Raw genomic sequence first — 24111 nt, 5'->3', positions numbered from 1 at the left:
ATCTCTCCAAATCAAAATATCAAAATATTTTATTCTTGTTTTCTAATGTCAGATTGAATTATATAGTAACTATATGGAAAATATATTTTATTCTACGGTAATGCATATGTTTGTTCTATTCAGCCAAATACTTGTTTCTTATGAATATCTAAAAATAGGCAACATAAGATTATGGATATATCATTAAAGCTATCAGAAGTAACAGCAAATGAAATGATGGAAAAAATAATACCTACTAAAATTTCCTGGTGATAACTCTAAAAGACAAGAAACATCTATGTGAAATCAAATATTTTTCAGGGGCAGAATTCTATTAAACTTTTTAAAGTTTTATTTATCATAATAGATAAACTAGTGGCCAATGTTTCAGCCAGATTATGAATTATAGTTATTTTTTAAAATATGGAGTAAGAGTGCTCCTGGGTGGCTCAGTTGGTTAAGCATCCGACTCCTGATTTCACCTCAGGTCATGATCTCATGGTTCATGAGTCCAAGCCCTACAATGCGCTCTGTGCTGACAGTGCAGAGCCTGCTTGGGATTCTCTCTCTCTCCTCTTTCTGCCCCTCCCACACATTCTTTTTATCTCTCTCTGTCTCAAAAATAAAGAAATAAAATTTAAAAATTCAAAAATATGGAGTAGAAAATGCGTAATATATTCTAACAACTCTTAATGTGTACCATTCTATAGTGTATAAGCTGATTCCACTTGTATCTTTTTCATTTCATTCCTGTGTGTGAATTTACTCTTCAGAGTAAAAAAAGTGATAGAATTCAAGCAATGCTGAAGGAAGCTAGGATTTTTAGCTCAGCAAAATGATGTATACCTCCCCTTAAAATTTCTGACATCCTGGTAAGATATCAGAATGATTAAACCTTAGAAAATAAGGGTCATGTATGAGAGTAAGGGTCTATTCTAGATACTTCCTAACCAAGGCTAACACCAAGCCCTCATAACATGGGCAGGCAGAATTTCGAAGTTGACTCCCACCAAGTTGGAAGAGCTTGGGAAATGCCCTAAGTTCTCCATTGTTTTCACTCCAATAAAATGTAAAAAGCTAGCATACAAAAGCATCAGGTGGTCAGCTGATAACTGAATTACCTATTAGAATAAACACAGCAAAATGTTACTCTTAGTTATGAATAACAGTGGTCTATTAAAAAGGAACCCTACGATAGCTCAGATGTTGGATATAGCAAAACCTAGCTATTATAAATAATTTCAAACTATTCAAGGAGAATACATAGTAAGATTTAAAGATAAATGCAGTATTTATGAGCAAATGGATAAGAAATTTCATTCAAAAGGGGAAAAAAACTGTAAGAAAGAACTAAATGCAAATTCTGCAACTAAAACTCTGCAATAACTGAAATGGAAAATTACCTGGATGGGCTTAACAGTATATTGGAAAAGTTAGAACGGTCAGTGAAATTGAAGACAAATTGAAAGAACTGATACAATCTGATAGAAAAAGAAATGGAGACTAAGGAAAAGAGGCTTAAAACATGGGAGATGATACAAAATGGTCTAAAATGAGTAGAATTGAAGGTTTAAAAAACAAGAATGAGATTGGAAGAAAAAAAAGTTATTCGAACCCACAGATCCAAGCATGAATCTTGGTATAGAAAGCAAGAAGAGTACAGAAAAAAACCACACTTACGTACATCATAATCCAACTGTGGAAAACCAAAGAAGGGGAAAATTTTCAAAGCAGCCACAATAAAAATTATATTCTGATGATACGCATGACAATTACCTTCTCATGAGAAACAATATGGGTTAGAAGACAATAGAGCATCTCTAAATCTTTAAAATTCTTTAAAGTATTGTCAATTTATAATTTGATATGCTATTTAAAAAATAGCATCAAATGAATGTTTCTGAACAATGAAATCTAGAGAGTTAGTAGTCAGCAAAACTGTATCACAAAATATACCAAAGGATACTTTTCTTATTACAGGGAAGGTTATCAATGGAAACCAAAATCTATAAAAATAAATAGTCTTTTCTTTATGGTTTCAGACCTTACATTTAAATCTTTCATCCATTTTGAGTTTGTTTTTATGTATGGTAAAAGACAGGGTTCAATTTCATTCTTTTGGATGTGGATATCCAGTTTTCTCAACACCATTTCTCATAATGTACTTGTGGCACCCTTGAAAAGATCAGGTGACCATATATGAGTGAGTTTATTTCCAGACTCTTAACATGTACACACACACACACACACACATACACACACACACACACACACACGTATTCATACGAGGAAACTTTTAGAGGTGATGGGTGTTTATTACCTGGATTGTGGTGATGCTAACACAAGGTATACACACGTCCAAATGTACCAGTTTGTATACATTAATTATGTGCAGATTTTGTATACCAATTATATCTCAATGAAGCTGGGGGGGAAATGAAATGAAGAGGATCAGATACAGTAAATAAGTGGGTAAAGATAAAAAACTATCTTTCTTCTTTTTTTTCTTGTAATTTCCATAATATACAGCTATATAAACAAGGGTCAGCAAATTACAGCTTGGGAACCAGCCAACTGTTTTTTTGTAGATAAAGGTTAATTGGAACATAGCCTCACTTGTTTAAGTACTGTCTATGGCTGTTTTCATGCTACAACAGAAGAGGTGAGTAGTTGTAAAACAATCATATAGCCTATAAGCCTAAAGTATTTACTGTCTAGTCCTTTAAGGAAAAGTTGCCCATCTTTGGTTTGAAACAAAATACTAACATTATTAAATTAAGATTTAACATATTTAGAACTAAAATATCACAGTAGCATAAATGATGGGATTAATTTGAATTATATGGTTTTAAATTTATAACAATTGTAAGGTGGGAAGTGAGAAGTAAATAGGGACTTCAGATAATCATGAAATATGAAGTGTGATATATAAAGTGATCTTATATTGACTCTAAACAGAATCAGTAAGTTAAACTTGCATAGTTTTAGCCATACAGAAACTTCCAAAACATCTTCAAAAAGTGGTGCATCAAAGGAATGAAAATATACTTGAATTTCCTCGAACTATCACAGGAAAAGAGCAATAATACATGAACAATAAAATCATTGAAGGGACAAAGAAAATAAAGAGCAGGATAGTAGACATTAGCTCAATTATACCAGTAATTACATTAAATGTAAATGAACTGACCACTCCAGTTAGTTGTCAGAAATCATGGGACTGGATTTTTTTTTTCTAAAATGCAAGCTATTTACAAGGTACACCCTCCTGTCTACAGGAAAAAAAAAACATTAAATACAAAGACACAGAGGCAGAAAGTTAAAGAATGGAGGAACACACAACATGCAAACAGCAGACGTAGGAAACATGACATAGGTGTATTATTATTATCAGACACAGTAGACTTAAAGACATAGAACAATTTTGGGTTAAAGAGGGACATTTAAAAATAATAAAAGAAGAATTTATAGGGAAGACATAGCAGTTCTACATATGTGTATGTCTCTAATAATAGAGCTGTAAAATTCATAAATACAAAAGTGCCAGGAGAAATAGACTATTCCATAATTATAGCTGAAGATTTTAACATTTATCCATGAATAATTGATAGAATATGTACCCAGAAAATCACTGATGTTTTAGAAGATCTAAGCTATATTATCAAGCAATTTAAACTAATTGATATTTATAGATCATTATACCCAAAGTTGTAAACTATACATTATTTCATGTACACAGGGAATGCTCAGTAAGCTAGATGATACGCTGACCAAACATATTCCTTCTAAAATTGGGAGTAAGACAAAAATACACACTTGTACCCTCCACAAATATTATACTGCAGGTCCTTACCATTGCATTAACACAACAAGGGAAGTAAATAAAATGTGTAAAAATAAGAAAGGAAGAAATAAAAATACTTCTTTTTTTTAAAGAGTTCTCTTCCTTTTTTTTTTTTTTAAGTTTATTTTGAGAGAGAGACAGAGAGAGAGAGAGCTGGGAGGGGCAGAGAAAGGAGGAGAGACAGAATCCCATGCAGGCTCAGTGCTGTCAGTGTGGAGCCCAACACTGCACTTGATCTCACAAACCTTGAGATCATGATCTGAGCCAAAATCCAGGGTCAGGCGCTCAACCAACTGAGCCACCCAGGTGCCCCAGAAGTAAAAGTAATTCTCTTCTCAAATTTCTCAAATCATATGGTTGTTTATGTAGATAATCCTACTTGAATTAATAAGATAATTTAGCAATAGCAAAGGACATAAAATCAATCATATTTATTTATAAAATAAAATATGTAAAATCAATCATTTATGTGTAACAGCTACAAAAATTTGAAATTGAAATGTAAAAAATACCATTTCCAATTTAAATTACCATTTCAAAATATGAATAAATTTAATAAAATATGCACAAGATATACATTTGAACAATAAAAAAATTGCTCAGGAAACTAAACAAGACCTAAACAAATGGAGAAGTACACACTCATGGATTGGAAGAATGAATATTGTTTTGATGCTTATTTTCTCCAAATTGATCTATAGATTCAATTCACTCCCAACAAAATTTCCAGCATTTTCTCTCTCTTTTTCTTTCTTTCTTTCTTTCTTTCTTTCTTTCTTTCTTTCTTTCTTTCTTTCTTTCTTTCTTTCTTTCTTTTTCTTTCAATGGGACTTGAAATGCTTGAGTTTTTATTTGGAAAACTAAGGTTCAACAATATTTAGGCCTCTGTTGTAGAAAAAGAATAAAGTTGGAGTCCTCGTACTACCTGATTTCAAGGCTTACTCTAAAACACACTAATCAAGATAGTGTAGTTTCCGTATAAAACTATACACAAGGAAGGATCAATCAGACAAAATAGAGAATGAAGAAAAAGACATCTATGGTTATATAGAGGATATGGTCAATTGAATTTTTCAAAGTCACCAGCATAATCCATTGCAGAAATCGTAGTTTACTGAATAAGTTGTGTTAGTTCTGGATACATCCATATTGAAAAAAATAAATCTTAAACAATACCTTACACTGCTCACAAGATTAAGATTAACTGTAGATGTAAATATAAGAAACTAAAACTGTAAGGGCACCAGGAGGGCTTAGTAGGTTAAGCATCCAACTCTTTGATTTCCACTCAGGTCATTATCATGGTTCATGGGATTGAGCCCCAGGCGGGGCTCAGCACCAACAGCTTGAAGCCTACCTGGGATCCTCTCACTCCCTCTCGCTCTGTCCCTCCCCTGCTTGTGCTCTCACTCTTTCTTTCTCTCAAAATAAATAAACTTTATTAAAAAAAATAAACTAAAGCTATAAAATTCTAGAAGAAAACATAGAAGAAAATCTATGCAAATTTGGTATAGGCAAATATTTCTTAGAAAGTAAACAAACAAAAGCCCCATCCATTAAAGAATTATGCATCAGAGGTCATTAAAACTTTCTGCTCTTCAAAATACATCATTAAAAAATAAAAAGGCAAGACATGGGCTAGAAGAAAATATGTTGCAAAGGTTTGTATCCAGAGTATGTAAATAATTTTTAAAACTCAATAGTAAAACAAATAGTCCAATTAAAAGTTGACAAAAAACTTCAATAGACACTGCAGAAAAGAGCATACCGTTGACCAATAATTGTATAAAGGCCTGTCACTGTCATTAGTTATTGTAGAAATGAAATTTAAACCACAATGAGATGACACTACACACACATTATAATGGCCAAAGTTAAAAAGACACAATACCAAGTGTTGCCGAGGGTGTGAAGTAACTGAAATTATCACACACTGTTCCTGAGAATGTATAATGAGATTAATTTTGTGAAAACGGATTGTCTCTTGTAAATGTAAACATGCACTTACCAAGTAATCTGGCAATTCAATTGCTAGATGATTACCCTACAGAAATAAAAGCAATGTCTATATAAAGATTATGTACAAACTTTAATAGCAGCTTTATTTGTAATAGCCTCTAACGAGAAACATTCCAAATATCCATCAACAAGTTAATGGATAAACAGCTTACTCATGAAATGGAATTATACTCATTAAAATGGAAAAAATGTGAAAAATTTCTGGTAGACACAGTATATGGATGAATGGCTTTCAGAAACAGTATGTTGAGTGAATACAACCTGACACACAAAAAGTGCACTATTTATGGTTCCTTTTATACAAATTTCATGAATAGGCCAAACTAACCTTTAATAATAGAAACTAGTACATTTTACTGTATGGAAATCATATCTCAATTACGTATTACCAGATAAATGATATTTGCCAGCTAAAGTAGTATTGGGAATAAGAGGTGTTTTATAATATAAAGATGCTTGCTCTATTTAATGTTATCATATAATATACTTATTCTAGTGCATATTTTGTTACTACATTCAGGGTAATTCAAAAAAATTGGTTGTTCCTCAAAAATCCTTTGTTACTTTTTCCTCCACTAACCTCTAAACTCCTTTCCTTCAGATGGACACACTAAACTGGTTGTCTTCATGGTATTTCCCCTCACCATGATAACCACTATGATCTTTTCCCAATTGTATCCCTTACTTTAAGAGATAGTGACTATTACATTAAGAATATAGAATGACCTAATATGTTGGTAACAAAACTTATACATACAAGTTAAATCAGAGAGATATGAATCAGGTTTTGGAGGGTTACCATTTTGTAAGCAAAACTGTCACTACGGGATACAATGAAGGGAAAATAGAGATACAAGTCTAGCAAGATAGCCTGCCTGTTAGATTCCAAAACTATTTCTCATGGCTTCCTGATATTATTTTGGGCAGGCATTAGATCCAATTTGCAGATGGTAAGAAACAGCCTGTAATCACAAATAGTTTCCCCTGAGAGAAAAGAATCCTCATATTCACTTAACAACCAGAGAAGAATAAAACAAAGAAACTCAAATGTAGAAAAGCACATATATGTATATGAATGTTATATGTTTAGTATTTCTATTATTTTCTCAAGGGTCTGTTTACCACTTAGTACAGTTGGATTTTTCAGGAGATATTGGGGGGTAATAAAACCAATCTTTGAAAGAATCAAAGGGCTTTTTAGTTCAATGGAATCTTAGCTAACTGCCAAACTTCCAAGTGTCTGTTTAAGCACCTGGTTTCTGTTTATCACCCTGAAGGGATGATTAATGGATGAGAACAGTGGAAAACTTGTTCCAAAGGCATGCCAAAAACCAGATTCAAAGTGGTCAGCAGAGAGATTACACAAATGATGGCTCAAAACCTGATCCATCGTTTTTTCTTAAGGGAGGTTTTGCAACGGACGTTAAATTGCAGAAGTCAAGAGAGATGTTCTTTTTATAAATTCTTTTGAGGTTTTAGACTAGAGGATAAAAACACAGTCTGAAATTTTTGTATTACTTAGGTAAGCACAACTTAAGAAATCCACTTGTTTCATCATATTAATGAACTTTGTTTTGAAAAAACTCATCAATATGACAGTTCCTAGAAGCCTCAGTATCTGACTGCAGAGAGATAATGGCTTTGTGGTCAGATCCAGACCAGTGCTTCTTAGCCATATGATAAGAACAGTTATTTATCCTCTAATCTTTTTCTTGTGCCAGGAGTCATATTCACAGATCTTTTAGTTATTCTTAGAGAGTATCAGTGATTCAGTTTCAATAACTGGTTTCCTTTATTCATATCTAAATCCACTTTATTAATTCAAGTTATATGTTTTGAAGAAAATAAATGTTCCTAGAAGATAAACAGCATAGCTTCTGGGCTTTCTTCCAGCTCACTTGAACACCTCTCGCTCCCTGCCTAAATGATATTCAGTGCATTCATATTCAGCAATGGACCACCCACATGTGCAGCAACAGCTCTTGCCAAGAAGTTAATGTGGTCTATAAGTACACCATTGAACATTCAGCTCTCTCAGCCCAAGAGCCACTGGGTCAACACATCCATCTGTTCCCCTTCCATGCACATACCTCAACCAATGGTCCTTTAAATGAACACAAGCATTAAGATATTTGGAGTTGTTACGTTTTTAGGGAATGTATAACTTTAGGAAAGAATGAATACACTTACTTGCAGCTTATTGTACATTCATTATTCCTGAGTTAAATATTTAGTTAAATACATGTATCTGTCATTCAAGAGATTTGGTCAACCCTTATCTATATGAAGTCCTGAGTTGATAATACTTTCTGATAACAATATAACATGGCAAATCTGGTTTAGTGCCAGGGGTAAATTGTAGTTTCAGTTTCTGTACTCACAACAGACAAAGTAGGGAAGCAGGGATACTTTTTAGATTAGTGGAAGTGACATTTTATCAGCAAATCCATCTGTACAGTATTTGTGTGTGAATTAGGGAAAAAGTCCCCATTATTGAAGCAGATATGGCTCCAATACCAGGGTAGAAGCAGTTGCAAGACGAATAGAGCCTGAATTTCAGCCCAACTCACCCCTTCAGCCAGACACACTTGGTAGTGACCAACCATTTCCAAAGATGTTGGATGTTAGAACAAAAAAGGACTTTGGACAGTGTGGGTTCAGAATGTAGCTTTGTTACTGGATGGTTGCTTACTATAGGGCAAGCTGTTTAAGACTGCTAATCTTCACTTTAATCTTTTGTGGAAAGAAAATGATAAGAATATTCTCATCCTGCAGGGGATTGCACATATTAAAAAAACATAATGTGTGTAAGTTGATTAGCATGGTGCCTGACAAATAGCAAAACACAACACCAAAAGTGCCTTAAAAAGATTTTTTTGTCTAGGAGAGATCAAGCATCAATTCTTCCTTAAGCCTAGAAATAACTGTTTTATTCCCTAGATTAAACTTTCTACTAATGCTTTAGAAGCCACAACTAGAATATTTTCTGTGATCAGGAAGAACAACACTAGAAGCAGGTTTACAAAGTTATTAATAGGAAGACCCCAATGGGAAGTGTTTATCCAGATATATTTGTAGTATATAAAGAGAACACAAAATCCTTCAGTGTCAGAAATTACAAGACTGAACAACAACAAAAATCGAATCTCTAATATTACACCGTCTGTAGGATTTTTTTTCCCTTTTACACATATTCTATTGAAAATTTTGTACAGTAGAGGGTTTTTTTACACATAGTTCCAGTTACATAATTCAGATTCAGATAAAATTTCCCCACACTGTACACAACCTTAAGGGAACTGACTGTGTCTTTGATAGAAGTTGTAATAAGAAAGAAAGGGCAGGAAAACCTGAAATGACTGGCTTTTGGATTACATGTGAGAAGTCTTTTGAGGGGGTTCCAGAAAAAGCAAGGGAAAAGTTTTGGAAGGTTATATTAATGAAATATCTTTTAATATAAAATGAAGCAAAATAGTTTTGTATTCTTTCTGCCTTGTATTTCCTGCAATGTTTCTAGAAAGAAAGATTTCTAAAAATTTCACTTTATCGTACCATTCTCGGAAATAATATACATTGAGGTAGATGGGGATCAGATCCTCTATTTGAAAGCCAGCTTTCTTTGAATCCTTAGGTGAATGGTGTAACCTTGCCTTCTCAGAAAATGTTCATTTGGATCTTTTTGAGGGATGATTTGCAAACCAGGCAAGGAAACTAGTCTGCATTAGTTCAGCAATTATGATGTTCTTAGTAACTTTCAAGATTCGCAGCTCAAGCCAAGTAATATCCTTTTGCATATTGGCCCTTCTAAACCTCTGTGAGACTAAAATAAGTTAATATTTGGGAAAGTAATTCGTAAACTGTAAATTCCTATATAAATTTGAGATACAGTTTTTATCCCTTAACATTTTCTTACTCCATGAGTCCATGGTTGTTGTGGTAAATTATAACAGAATAACTTTAAAATGCCAGCTCCAGATGTATAATTTTCATAATGTCTCAAATACTGGACAGGCTAGTGGTAAGCAAAGGCTTTGGGTAGCTCAATGGCATACAAAGTGGGTAATGGAAGTACAGAGTCTTTTGCCCTTTTTCTTCATGTGTGTCTCTATCAATAAGCAGTCATCTTTATTTCAGGAGGATCTCTCCACATTAGTTTTCTTTAGAACAGGTGGTTTTTATGCACATAACATTTACTTAGATATTTCCTTATAAAATATCACTGGATTTATAAGTTTCATTTCAAAACTTTCTCTAAATCCTTAGCAGTTTCCTATTTACATGCCAAATGTGAGCTCTAACTGTTTCATCAAATCCAGATTGTTTCATCTTTTAAATTTTTTGGACCAGATCCTAGTCTAAACCTATTTTGGAAAAAAAATCAAATTATTCATATCCAGAAATTCATCATTTCTGGCAAAGTCCATTCAGAGTTTTAGAGTGAGGGGGTTATTCATTTAAGTTGAAATGTTTGTTATCCAGCAAGTGTGCGTATTATTTTATATTACCCAAGACAATATATTTTTGATGTGCAAGCCAATAACTACTTTGTATAAATATTTTGTTTTCTAGGTCAGAGGTGACTCAATTGTGTTGAAGTATTGCTTCCTTAAAGTTTAAAGAAAATAAATAGGCATTCATTTAAATTTGTCTAGTTTAGTATTAAAACTTCAGGTGCGCCTGGGTGGCTCAGTTGCTTAAGCCTCAGACTCTTGATTTTTGGCTCTTGGATCAGTGAGTTTGAGCCCCATGTTGAACTGAGCTGAGAGTGCAGTGCCTGCTTGGGATTCTCTCTCTCTCCCTCTGTCTCTGCTCCTCTCCCTCTCCTGTTCTCTCTCTCTCTCTCTCTCTCAAAATAAATAAATAAACTTAAAAAAAAAACCTACTAAAATTGCTTCAATTTCCTGTGCTTCTAAACCATAACAATGAAACCAAGTATGGACCTCTTCCTAGAGAATTTTAGTTTACTTTCTTTTTTTCTTTCCTCTTTTTTTTTTGTGAGAGGTGATACAGCAAGAGATTAATATTTATTTAATATTATTTGCCAGTTGTATGATAGGTATTTTATAGATTCTATCAAATATAAATAGAATAAACTGTATATGCTAATCCATTTGAATCTCCAGAGACAGGTTTTTCACCAGTTATCTTCATAAAATAATTATTTTTGACAACCAGAAAACCTAAGTGAAAGAGTCCTTAGCAGTAACTAAATGGATCTATCATTAGTAATGTTTGCTGAGTATACAATCTTTATTAATAATTTTTATTGTATTAATAAAGAATTTTAACTTTACATTGCAGATCCTTGCTCAAATGAAATTATGAACTCCTCCAAAAAGTGTCTTACATTGGGGGAGAATTTTTACAGTGGAAAACATATCATATTAGCTTCCAATTGATGTGGATATGTGTGGCTTGAGCATTTAGTGTTTTGGTAAAACGGACCCTTTTTTTCCAAGAAGTAATTTCTAAGCCATATTCCTTCTGCAACCCTACCTGGTTGCCTATTTCAGTAGCAGTGATTTCTTTCCTAATAATCAATCACAGGATTCTTGGTAAATTATAGCTTTTGCATCTGATCATCATTTTCTGTTTTAGGAAATAGGCCTAGAGGCCGTTTTCTTGGGCCATCATTTTAATGTCCTTCCTAGAGATTAAAAGAAAAGCTAAATTATCAACACTGAAAGATGATTTTTTAGAAGAATTTATATAATTCGGTCTTGGGTTCATTCTGCATTTCAAACATTAAAGTGAAATATTTTAATTTAGACAATTTGAAGTCATTATCGTTAAATAATTTTCCAAGTAGAAATTTCTATAAACATACTTCCTCTAAATATCTGACCTAAAAACTATCTGTAGAAGAAAATTGAACTGGTAGGATATTATATTCAAGTGAACTTACATTATTGAAGCAAACTATAAAAAGACTAAAAGTTTACACATAAGTCTGAGTATTTTCTTTCATTGGCTTTTTGTTAATTAAGAAAAGAACATTGAAATCATACTTTTAATTAAGTATTATACTTTCTGCCAACATATTTTGATAAAGGACATGAATTGTATGAAGCCATTTCATGAGCATAAGAATCCTGCTATATGGCATTTTCTCCACGTGCATCTTTTAAGATTATGCTAATAATCCTTATCAACTTCACAGGTATGTGAATCAAGCAAGAAAAGTTAATGCTTAATAATTGAGATTTGTCAACTTCTAGGTGATGTTCACACGCATTATTCCCTTTGATCTATGTCAGCTTTTATTATATTAGTAATATTCTTTGATGATCTATCAAAGATGATTTGATTATGCCAGCAGTGTTTATTTATTTAAATTTGAAATAAGTCAAAGACAGACAAATACCATACGATTTCACTTCTGTGTAGAATCTGAAAAACAAAACAAATGAACAAACTAAAAAAATTGAAACAGACCCATAAATACAAAGAACTGATGATTGCCAGAGGGAAGGTGGGTAAGGGGGTGAGCAAAACAAGTGATCCAGAATGTGAGATACAGGCTTCTTGTTATGTAATGGATATGTTGCAGGGAGAAAAGGTACAGCATAGGAAATACAGTTAATGGTATTGTAATAGGTTTGTATGGTGACACATGGTAGCTACACTTGCGAGCACAGCATAATGTATAGACTTGTGGAATCACTACATTTTACACCAGAAACTAATGTAACATTGTGTGTCAGCTGTGCTTCAATTAAAAAAAAATACTCATTAATTCGAGTCTAAAAAAGGTTATTGAAAAAAATGTCATAACAATGACCGGTCATTTGAAAACATATTGACTCTCTCAAACGGTAAGCCAAAGTATGGATGAACATTTCCCTGTCTCAAGTACAAAGGCATTTCACTTTAATGATTTGGTTGGATAATAAATTGTTACATGTCTTGTATTTTTTTTTCACACTCTAAACAATCATTAACTGAGAGATGTTGTCATTGACTTCACAGCTGTATAATTTAGTTATGCTTTTGTTTCCTGAACACATATTGACAAGTTATCACTGTTGAAAAAACTCTTGGCATTCAGTTTATTGCTGCTGTGACATTCACTGTAATTCTAAGATAAATTTTTTTTTTATCAGATACAAGTTTCTTTTGTCAGTGTTACTTAGATATTTTCCATGTTTCCATTCTTCATCTTTCTAGTGAAATGAGAATACGCAGGATTCATCAATTCAATAGTAATTCCTTTATTACATTCTTTTAATGAGATAAGGCCTAATATTAAATATCATATAACTACCAAATATAGGTAACACAGATTAGTATATTGATTCTTTAAAAAAAATTTCCCTTTGACTTCATAGAATTAAACTTTTTGGTCCTCTTTCTTATGCCTCCATTTTTAAGATACTAACTTTTACATAGTTTTGAATCAAAACAATAAGCTTTCAGAAGGATAGGATACCAAGAAGTAATGTATCTCTTCACTCTTCTTCCAGGATGAGATGCATACAGTCATTTTCCATCTCAGTTGTAGACTCTAGTGTCCAGTCCAGTCCAGTGCACATTGAAAATTTAGGAGTTTACCCATAGTTTCCAGTCAGAGGACAAATGTTAATTGGGTGTTTATCTGTAATGAGTTTTGACTTCATCCACCTTTCTTCATTTCTCAAATTATGTTTTTGGGTTTTTTGTTTGTTTTTTAACAACATCTTCTTGCTGGTTTCCTACTCAGGGCTTTTCACTTATCTACTCCACTCTCTTCTTTCCTACCAATTATAATTAAAAACTATGAAGTGGATTTGTATCCTATTCCTGATTTAAAACTTAGAAAAATCTCCATTTCTTTTTTTAATTTTTTAAGTTTCTTTTACTTATTTTGAGAGAGAGTGAGAGAGAGCGAGCGAGAGCATCCCAAGAAGGTTCCACACTGTCAGTGCAGAGCCTGACACTAGGCTGGATCTCACACCATGAGATCATAACCTGAGCAGAAACCAAGAGTTGGACATTTAACTGACTGAGCCTCACAGGCACCCCAGAAAATCTCCATTTCTATAGAATCATTTCTTTTTCTTTTCTTTTCTTTTTTCTTTTCTTTCCTTTTTAATATGGCTCAGGATTCACTAATTTGAAGACAAGACATTTATGGTTTCAACAATTGCATGTTCTTTCTTCTATCCTTTGGAGGAATGACAGAACTACATAGATTTTTGCTGTCTAATAAACTGGCCTCAGTCTTAGCCAGCCTCTGAGTCTGAACACAATGTGATTTGACTGTGTTTGTTAGCTTCTACTAAAAATGCATACAGGCACAGAGCTCTGATTCTTCTGATATTTAGAAGTCTTATTTGTTTGTTTGTTTGTTTGTTTGTTTAAATCAGTACATCATCAGTGTTTTAAGTTTCCCACGAATCTCTGTAGCCACTTTTCTTATAATAAATACATATTTAAAACATATTAATATTGGGGCGCCTGGGTGGCTCAGTCGGTTAAGCGTCCGACTTCAGCCAGGTCACAATCTCACGGTCCGTGAGTTCGAGCCCCGCGTCAGGCTCTGGGCTGATGGCTCAGAGCCTGGAGCCTGTTTCCGATTCTGTGTCTCCCTCTCTCTCTGCCCCTCCCCCGTTCATGCTTTGTCTCTCTCTGTCCCAAAAATAAATAAATGTTGAAAAAAAATTTAAAAACATTAATATTTTTATTATTTTTGATACTTTGCTAGTGTATCTTTTATGAAATTCCTTGAGTATTATCATTTTGATTATTAATTTAGTTTTCATTCAATTCATTGATTTCACTGAGTTCTTTTCACTCTGGGAAGTGAAAATTAGTAGACACATATAAAATCTTTTCTCCTACTTAAGTGAGTACTGATTAAAATAATTAGAGAATAATTGGGCTATATGGTAAGTATGAAACATCTTATTATATCAAACAAGGCACTTCATAAGTTAGCACTGACCTATTCTTCCTGTCTTATTCGAGTACATGAGTGTGTCAGCTGTTATATGACAGCTGATGATATCATCCCTATTCATCAAAAGTGCAGAGTTTGTAGGAAAGGTGGGAATTGCATGCTCGTTATACCAGATCCTGTGATACTTCTAAAATATTATCTATAATATAGTCCTTTTTCGCTGCCAAGGGCCATGCTTTGTTTCTTCTCTTCTTTGTCCCTTCATAAGCCACCCTTGTCTGTCCAAACAATTTCTTCTTTAAGATCTATAAAGGTGTCAAATATCCCCCTGTGAAGCCTACCTTTGTTCCCAGTAGGGAATATTAGTTATTCTTTCATAGAAGGTCCCATAGTATTGGTTTATCATCCTCTATTGTAATTCTTCAATGGTCTTGGGCATACTTATTTATAAATTCTATTATGTGTTTCTATTTATCTATAGACTAATTCAGCTGTTTATTGGCTTTCTTAGTCATTCATAGTTGAACGTTTTCTTGTTAGTAATGTTGTATTCTGAATTCATATCCATTGAGGTTTAATTAGGATAAATTCTCTGTAGTCTAAATTGAGAATATGTCTTCCAAAAATAACTTGGTATTGGATTTACTCAAGCACTCCAGTGGTATCACTGGCCAATGATGATTTAATATATATATATTTAATGATTATGGGGCGCCTGGGTGGCTGTCGGTTAAGCGTCCGACTTCGGCTCAGGTCATGATCTCACAGTTTGTGAGTTCAAGCCCCGTGTCAGGCTCTGTGCAGATGGCTCAGAGCCTGGAGCCTCCTTCAGATTCTGTGTCTCTTCTTCTCTCTGCCCAGCTCATGTGCACTTGCTCTCTCTCTCTCTCTCTCTCTCTCAATAATAAAATAAAAGTTAAAAATTAATATATATATTTAAAGATTAAATGATGATTTAATATAATTTTTTTGTCATCTTCCTTTGCTGGTGAAGGGAAACTATTTTCTAGTAACCCTATGGCTGAGATAACTGTCTTTACTGCTATGGAAAGTGACATGTTATATCTTCTTACTAGATCTTCAACTTTTAGCTTATGCATAAAATCATATTTTGAAATACCAATTTAATCACTTTTCAAAAATTATTTGCCAGAGAGTAAATATATTTTATACAAATTCTATTTAAAATTGTGAACAATTAAATATTTTATCTATGTATATTTTAAGAATATTTTAAAATTTACAATCTATGAACATAACATATCTAAAAAGTATCTGCTAGTTTAGATAATGAACTAGGTCATTTAGTCTAAAAAGATTTAAACTGGGACAACGTTGCATAAAAATAAAACTAGAATATAAAAGAGAAAGGAAATTTCTTGGCATGCTTGCTAGAAGGAGAAAAAAAATGCCCACAGAATAAAAAAGAAAAAAAAATATGTTATGAATTCTTTCTGTGTTCAACCAGCAGATGTCATGTTTGGTTGTCAGAGTCTAGGATTATTATAAGGGTATTTCTTTAGTATTATGGTGAGCTTCTTACAAATGAATGTATCAATATTTAATATGATTGGCTCTGAAATCAGAGAAGAAATGTGTGTGTATGTCACTTTAAAAAATTATTTCTCTAAATGAAATAGAAAGCATTTTATTCAATAAAATTTATACAAAAGAGATTTAGTACAAAATATGTTCTGAAACATAAGCATAATATCTATATTTAACTGTAACTCGTCAAGATTTCTTGTCAGTAATTATTTATTACTATTCAGTATTGTGCACCATCTAAAAACTTTTTCATCATTTTTAATGTTTATTTACTTTTAAGAGAGAGAGAGGGAGAGGGAGGGGCAGAGAGAGAGAGGGAGACACAGAATCTGAAGCAGGCTCCAGGCTCTGAGCTGTCAGCACAGAGCCCAACGCAGGGCTCAAACTCACGAACTGTGAGACTGTGACCTGAGCCTAAGTCAGACACTCAACCAACTGAGCCACCCAGGTGCCCCAAAAACCTTTTTCATTTTTAATTCTAAGGTTGTGCAGTTTCAAGTTAAAATTAGAAAAAGTAAAAACATAAAACTTCTAATTAAAATAAAAACTTTCTCTATTTTTTTATTTCACAATCAAATTCAAAATTTGTAATGGAGCCTTTTTTATTTGATGTTTTTATTTATTTCAGCTTTCATACATCATCACCATTTCTTTGTTCCTAATCTCTTTATTGTCATATGAGATATTGGAACAGATCTTTTCTAAATTATTTTCTAATCTGATTGTCCATGAAAGATGACTGCATATTATGTTACTCACAATAATACAGATATATCAATGCAAATAAAATATTTTTGAAAATATTCTGGAAAGCCTTTATAATATTCTGCAATTGAATATACAGATGATGGAATTTTACACTGAAATTTGGATCTATTTGGAGTGTTAGATGATCTTGAAAATAGATCTTGATTAATTCATATTATTCATAGGATCATGAGGATTTTCTTAATTTCAAGGTCTAACTGCTTCAATAACCTTAAAAGTATTTATTTAGGTAACAATGAGTTCTAGAGATTATGGCTATTTGCATTTATGACAGACAGTCTGTTACCCTCCTGGCACTAAACAAAAAACAGGATTATATTACAGGCAATAGAAACATGCAATGGAATCTGTAAATTACTATGATTTCTACAGTTAAAGTAATACAATAAACAGCAGGCACATGTTTCATAGCACCCAATAGATCTGCGACTCAGTGGTACTTTAAGGGCCACCCTGTGGCTAGTCACCATCTCAGACCTGCTAAATGATTAGTAGGTATTGATTAATACCTCTAGCAAAGAGAAAATAAATCAATGATGTAGATCATTCCATATTCAGAAAGGATTGGGAGAACATTTCTACATCAAAATGTGTTTCCTTCTAATAGCCACCTGCTGGTATTCATCTTATTTCATAGATCTGTTAAAATTTGTCTGATCTTCTTTCTCTGTGATAGAATTTCAATTCTTAGAAAATTGCATTGCCCTTTTTGAGAGATTTTTTTTGTCCTTTTCTATGCTAAACAGCCACAGGTTGTGACTCTACTCTGGGTACTCATCCATTTGAATGTGTCCTTCATTTTATAAACAGTGATGCTTAGAACTAAATTTAGTACTGCTGCATTTCCCCCTTGGTTAAAAACAAAAGCACCCCCCTCCAAAAAAAAAAAAAAAAAAACCTACTGAGACTATTACTTCATTAATTAAATCATCTAGTCTCTAATGAAAACACTCCAGGTTTGCATTACTTACTTAAGCAGCACACTTGCTTCATTTTATGTTTGGATGCTTACTTTTAATCAAAACCCCTAGCTCTTTAAGCTACTACTAAATGCACGTCCTCAATAACATTTTGAGAAATTTGGTCTCAAATACAAGTTGCCAGTGACATTTTGGGTATTGATTTCTTCATTCAGAGCATTATTTCCACCTAGATTTTGCCCTTCAGTCTTGCGAACAATAAATTTGTGCTATCACTTAGTAATAGATAAAATACCATAAAAAGATAAAAGAAGCAATAAAGCGAATGTGATGGCTCTTTTGAGAGTTCCTTCTATGCAGGAGACCTCCTTTTTAATTCATTTCCAATTCAACTGAATGAATATTCACGAAACATTTTTTAAGTCACAGAATATTGATGTGGTAGGCTTTTCCAAATGTTACTAAAATTCAGATATTTGATTCCATGTAATTTTGCTGGTAAAAGTATCAAAAATCTAATTCAGCTCACCCGATGCTATTTTTTCCTGGTGAACATCTCTGGGGTAATAGAGACTATCACTTCTCTTCTTAGTGGGCAAAACCCATTTTTTAACTATCCTTTAGAAATGTTTATGGGCCAGAGAGCCTGGGTGGCTCAGTCAGTTAAGTGTCCAACTTCGGCTTAGGTCATAATCTCAAAGTTTGTGAGTTTGAGCCCTGCGACGGACTTTGTTGCTGACAGCTCAGAGCCTGGAGCCTGCTTCATATTCTGTGTCTCCCTCTCTCTCTCTTTGCGCCTTCTCCGCTCACTCTCTATCTCTCTCTCTCAAAAATAAATAAACATTAAAAAAAATTTTTTACAGGCCAGCTCTTCTGCAACGATTAGATGATAGATGAGTAGTGATGAAGAAATATGAAAAACCAGGTAATAGAAGTTCCCACAGAAAGAAACCCAGGAGGAAAAACCCAGGAGGACATTTAATGTTTAATTTTTATAAAATAAAAAACAAAAAAGATGTTGAATGAGGGATGATAAATGTACAACTTATTAACTCATCATTCAGTAGGAATTGCAAAGTTATTTGAAAAGTCTAAGAAAATGTTAGCATTTTCTATGAGGACAGAGGCCATACTTCGTTCATTGTGTCCCCAATGTTTAGTATACTACATGGCATTTAATAGGCTCTCCTTTAATGTTGTTGATGTAATAAATAAATACATTATCGGTAAAAAAAAATGAAGTATGAAAAAATCTGTTTTTCAGAATATCAGGAGTTGGATCTATCATTCCAAGTGGTCTGTACATTTTTCAACTTGGAACTTGGAAAAAAAAAACCGAGATGGTTTATATAGTTATATACACTATATGCACTTCAGATATTCTTAAAATCTAAATAAAAGCCTCTTTGTTATTGGCCCAAGTTCTTATGTCCCTGTGTTGTTTCGGCAATTTCAAATTTATTGACCAAACACAATCTAAACACAGATTTTCATTTCAACTAATTTGTTTTGACAGAATTGATCATTCACTTGCTGAAATACTACTTTTGACTTCTTGGATGCCACAATTTTTATTTTCCTCCTGTTGACAGGTTTATTCCTTCTCACACTTTGTCAGGGTTATCTTCTCTCATCATTCTTAATGCTGGGTTGCTCCAGGGTCAGGCCTTAGTCGTCTTATCTATCTATTCATAACCCCTTGGTGACCTCATCAATCTCATGGCTTTCAATTTAAAATCTATCTATATGCCTATGGTTAGCAAGAGTATATAGCTCTAATCCTGGATTAGAGCTGAATTCGAGACTAGTATATCCCACTTGATGACTCCATTTGTATCATTTAAACTGTTCAAAAGTAACTTTCTGAAGTTCTGCCCCCAAATTTGATCCTCTGATGGGTTTTCATCTCAGTTGATGGAAACTCCATTCTTTCTTGGGCCAAAAACTTGTAGTCGTCCTTGATTCTTCTCTTCCTCTCACGCTGTTCATCTAATCAGCCAGGAAATCTTCCTGTATCTATGCTCAGAATTCTCCAGAAAGTTGATTAGATTTTAATAATACGACTTTTCAAGTAGAAGAATTACTCATGGCACACATGGTAGAATGTGGTAAGAGGGTCAAAAAGAATATGCATGTTTAATGTGTCATCATTAAATTTAAGCACTCTTTCTATTTTTAGGAAAGGCCTATGCTCCCGAATTCTATTATGATACCTACAATCCTGTGTGGCAGAACAGACACCGTGTTTATTCTTACAGTCTACAGTGGACACAAATGAATCCCGATGCAGTAGATCGGATTGTTGCATACCGGTTGGGTATTAGGCAGGTGAGAAAGAAATTTCTTCGGTGCCTTTTTTTCTCTCTCTTTGTGGTTCTCTGTGAAGACCTTGTTATTATGATTTATTGCTCTAAATTTTTAATCATTTTGCATAAATTCCAGAATATATTTTTCCATATGAAAGATTATTGTGCTTTACATAGAATTGTTTGGAATTATTTACGAATGTTTGAATTAACTTTTGCATTTTCTGCTGTGACAGCAGACATTCAAAAGTGATATCCTTTGAGCCTTCTGAAATCCTTCATCACTAGATATGCTATAGAAATTACACTGTATTACTGCTATGAAAGAAACTTATTTAAGATGTGCTTACACTTACCTATAATGCATAATTCTTTGTCTTGTTTCCTAAGGAGTTAGAAGTCTTAGTTATTTTTACACTAAAGGTTTCAAAGTACATAGAGAGGATGTTTTAAGAGTGAATTTAATATATTGGAAGAATAGAAATATTTTAGTAAAATGAGAAAAAACAATCAAGTATGTTTTCCTAAAGTAGCTAAAGATTATGGGTTATGTGAAAATAAATATTTTCGAGTGAACCATCGTTAAACCAAATTATCTCTTGTTGGTGTAAATGACATTTTTGAAATTTAAATGTGGGTCTTTACATTGATTCCTGTTACATAGTATATTATCTGGAGTGACTGTTTCAACATAACAAAACATTTTTGAAGAGTTATTTGATGACTATATAATCTATTAGCTTTCCCTCACAACTTTATATTATCCCCAGACTTGTAAAGTGTTATTCCACTTCCTTGATGAAATAACAGAATAGCATTTTGAGTTTCCACAACAGAAAGGACAAAGTTTGCTTGGAGAAGATTGATCAACCATCATTAATCCCCTCAGTTGTATTATCATAAAACCAGTGTTTTTCTACCTTGTTCACAAAGTTATAATAAAAGACTATGTAAGATACATTATTCAAATTAAGATATATTGTGAGTTGAATATTCATGTCTTTCCTGTCTAATCTAATCTAAATGAAAAAATAAAAGAATCTTTTTTCTAGTAAATACATCCTGGCATTTGAAAATTGCCACTTTCTTGTCTAAGTATTCATAGGTTGCTGATAGAGCAGACAGCAGGGTATCATTGAGAAAGTTTATTATTCCCCTTCTGCTTCAGTTCCTAAGGAAATCTGAGTAAATCCCAAACGTATATCGAAATTGTTTGTTCTACTCATTCTAATGTGATGACAATTTTCCCTAATAAAGAAATATAAACAAGAAAGGTTAGCAGTTCTTTTTCCTTCAGCTGGTGGACTTCTTTTTCTTTTTTTTTTTTTTCTTAAGCTAACATTTTTAGATCTTTCATATTTACAGCATCTTAGGGCATTCTTGACTTTAGACATGTCAACTCATTTTCTGAGTCCTTACCACTTGATTTGGTCATTCACATTCATCTTTCATTATCTGTATTTTGAGATATCTAAGAACCGAATACAAATTGGTATTTGTAAAATTGTTATTTTCCTTAGGTGTCTTTTCCTTTTTTTCTGGTTATAACTTTATTTGCAATGATAAAGTCAGAATTTCATCTTTAGTTTCTTACTTTCTTCTTCAGATGTATTCTCTTACAGTACCTGGGTAATGGCCCATTGCTCCTGTAAACTTAAGGACTGCCTATTTTGGGTCTGCAGAATTTACCCAACTCTGCTCATCATTACCTTCCTTTACTCTCCTGTCTCTCAAAACCTCCATTCCCAATGTCTCCACTGTGTATGCAGCTACCTTCTCTCTAAGTCAGATTTAACAGAAAAGCAGTTACCATTAGAGCCATTCCTCCCAAATTGATTTGAGCAGAATCAGATTTCCTTCTAAGAGGGATCCAACTAATTGAAGCCCTTCCTTCTGTCCACATCTTGTACTCATTATTAATAAACTACTTTCTGTATTATGTTTCACAATGATCGCTACCCTATTTTCCAATGGCAGTTTCTCTTCAGATTTTCCTCTCCTACATTAGCATCTCCTATAAATTCTTATTTTTACATATCTGGATCTCTAGTATATAACTAGTATATAACTCTCTGATGTGCACTGATACACATTTCCTAGTCACTGTGGTGTTCCTTGTGAACAAATTAGACAATTTCCCCCTACTCTGCTACTCTAGAATAAATTAAGAGTGTATATGTGTATAAATTTCCTCTATGTTTTTTTCAAATTATGCATTCCAGACATATCTGGCTTCCAATTCTAGCCAATCTAGCCTCATCATTTTTTAACTATATAACCTGGAGCAGATTTCTGAACATACCTATACCTAGATTCCTACCCTGTAAATTGAATATAATGATACCTTTCGGGCAATTGGATGTGGAGTGGAATGCATTCCACACTTGCCTCACAGGCCAGCTTCCCTTGTGCGGGGCATTCCTTACATAAACATCTGTTGGAGTTCTCACATTCAGTTACCAGAATTGTGTAAGGAGTTAAAAAAAAAAAGGGGGGCATTTTAGGACCTTAACATGTCTACTATTTTTTAGTTGCATTCGGTATACTGTATATCCTAGGCCTAAGTATTATTCCAAACCATGATTTTCACGAAGTAATTTCTAGACAATTTTGTCCCTTTGTCTTATTTTCATTTCAAACTTGTCTTCCATAATATCCATTTTACTGATTCACATTTTTCTCTTCCACCTTGAGTCTTAGTTTAAAGCCTTCTTGATCAGATCAGTAAGTCTGCTGCTAATACTATTCTTTCCAAGTTTGTGAGATTCATGCCATCCACTACAGGAAAATGTATTTCTGATGTTATGAGCCATAGTGTGGGAAAGGCATTCTAGATATAATGAAAGTGATAGAGTACTTTTAAGAATATCCCCTGCTTAATAAAAGGAAACAAAGATATTAATGTAAAATATGGTTATTTTTCTATATTGTCTTAGAAAATTTAGATTTCTTCTTTCATTGGCATGTACCTTTAGGTATTAACATTTTTAAAGACACAGATACCAGCATTTTTAACAGAAATCACTCTTGCATTCTGATCTGATGATCACTGTAATAAAGATTTTATATTACATACAAATGGTCTTTTTCATCCCCCAAGCTATCACAGAATCTTGAATCAAGAGCTATTGAATATAATCAATATAACTTGCATCATTTTGAAATAAACACTGCTAGGAATGTAACCTCAACCAAATGGATTTTATAAATAGATTAAAGTGGCTTAAAAATGGGTTTTTTTCCCTAATAACTAACATTTATACCTTTGATTTTGAGACCAGTTTTTCCTCGAGGGATTATTAGTAATTTATGTCACATATTTCCTGTTTTTTTTAAGACTTATTTCTTTGGGGGCTCCTGGGTGACTCAGTCGGTTAAGCGTCCGATTTTGGCTCAGGTAATGATCTCACAGTCCCTGAGTTCGAGCCCCGTGTCAGGGGCTGACAGCTGTGCTGTGCTGACAGCTCAGAGCCTGGAGCCTGCTTCGGATTCTGTGTCTCCCTCTCTCTTTGCCCCTCCCCTGCTCATGCTCTGTCTCTCTCTTTCTCAAAAATAAATTAAAAAATTAAAAAAAAAAGACATTTCTTTGGCCAGTATTTTTATTTTGAGCATATATCTAAATAATTTCTTCTACCCACAAAATATGTAGGTTATCTAGTGCAGAGCACCTCCCCTTTTATATCAAACATATTATGTAATACATTTCTGTATTAGATGAAGTCTGTAAAACAAATCTGATTCTTAAAAAATAATGGCAAATTCAATCCTAGAGAGCCCTACTTTGTTTTTAAGCCAGAAACTGTTAGAAACCTTGTTACCTATTATTAAATTCAGGTGATAAAATCCCTG

The 24111-nt window shown here is 33.3% G+C and overlaps 1 protein-coding gene across 1 annotated transcript in view; it reads left to right on the top strand.

The window, feature by feature from the left end:
- The window catches only part of MDGA2 (MAM domain containing glycosylphosphatidylinositol anchor 2), a 488781-nt gene that overhangs the window by 374062 nt on the left and 90608 nt on the right, over positions 1 to 24111 (top strand). The window contains exon 10 of the mRNA XM_032593527.1: positions 20136 to 20284. Coding sequence (XP_032449418.1) covers positions 20136 to 20284 — 149 coding nt within the window. The remainder of the gene's footprint in view (positions 1 to 20135; positions 20285 to 24111) is intronic.

Source organism: Lynx canadensis, chromosome B3 (genome assembly GCF_007474595.2).
Source record: "Lynx canadensis isolate LIC74 chromosome B3, mLynCan4.pri.v2, whole genome shotgun sequence".
Lineage (NCBI taxonomy): Eukaryota > Metazoa > Chordata > Mammalia > Carnivora > Felidae > Lynx > Lynx canadensis.
This window is presented reverse-complemented; position numbering and strand designations above follow the sequence as displayed.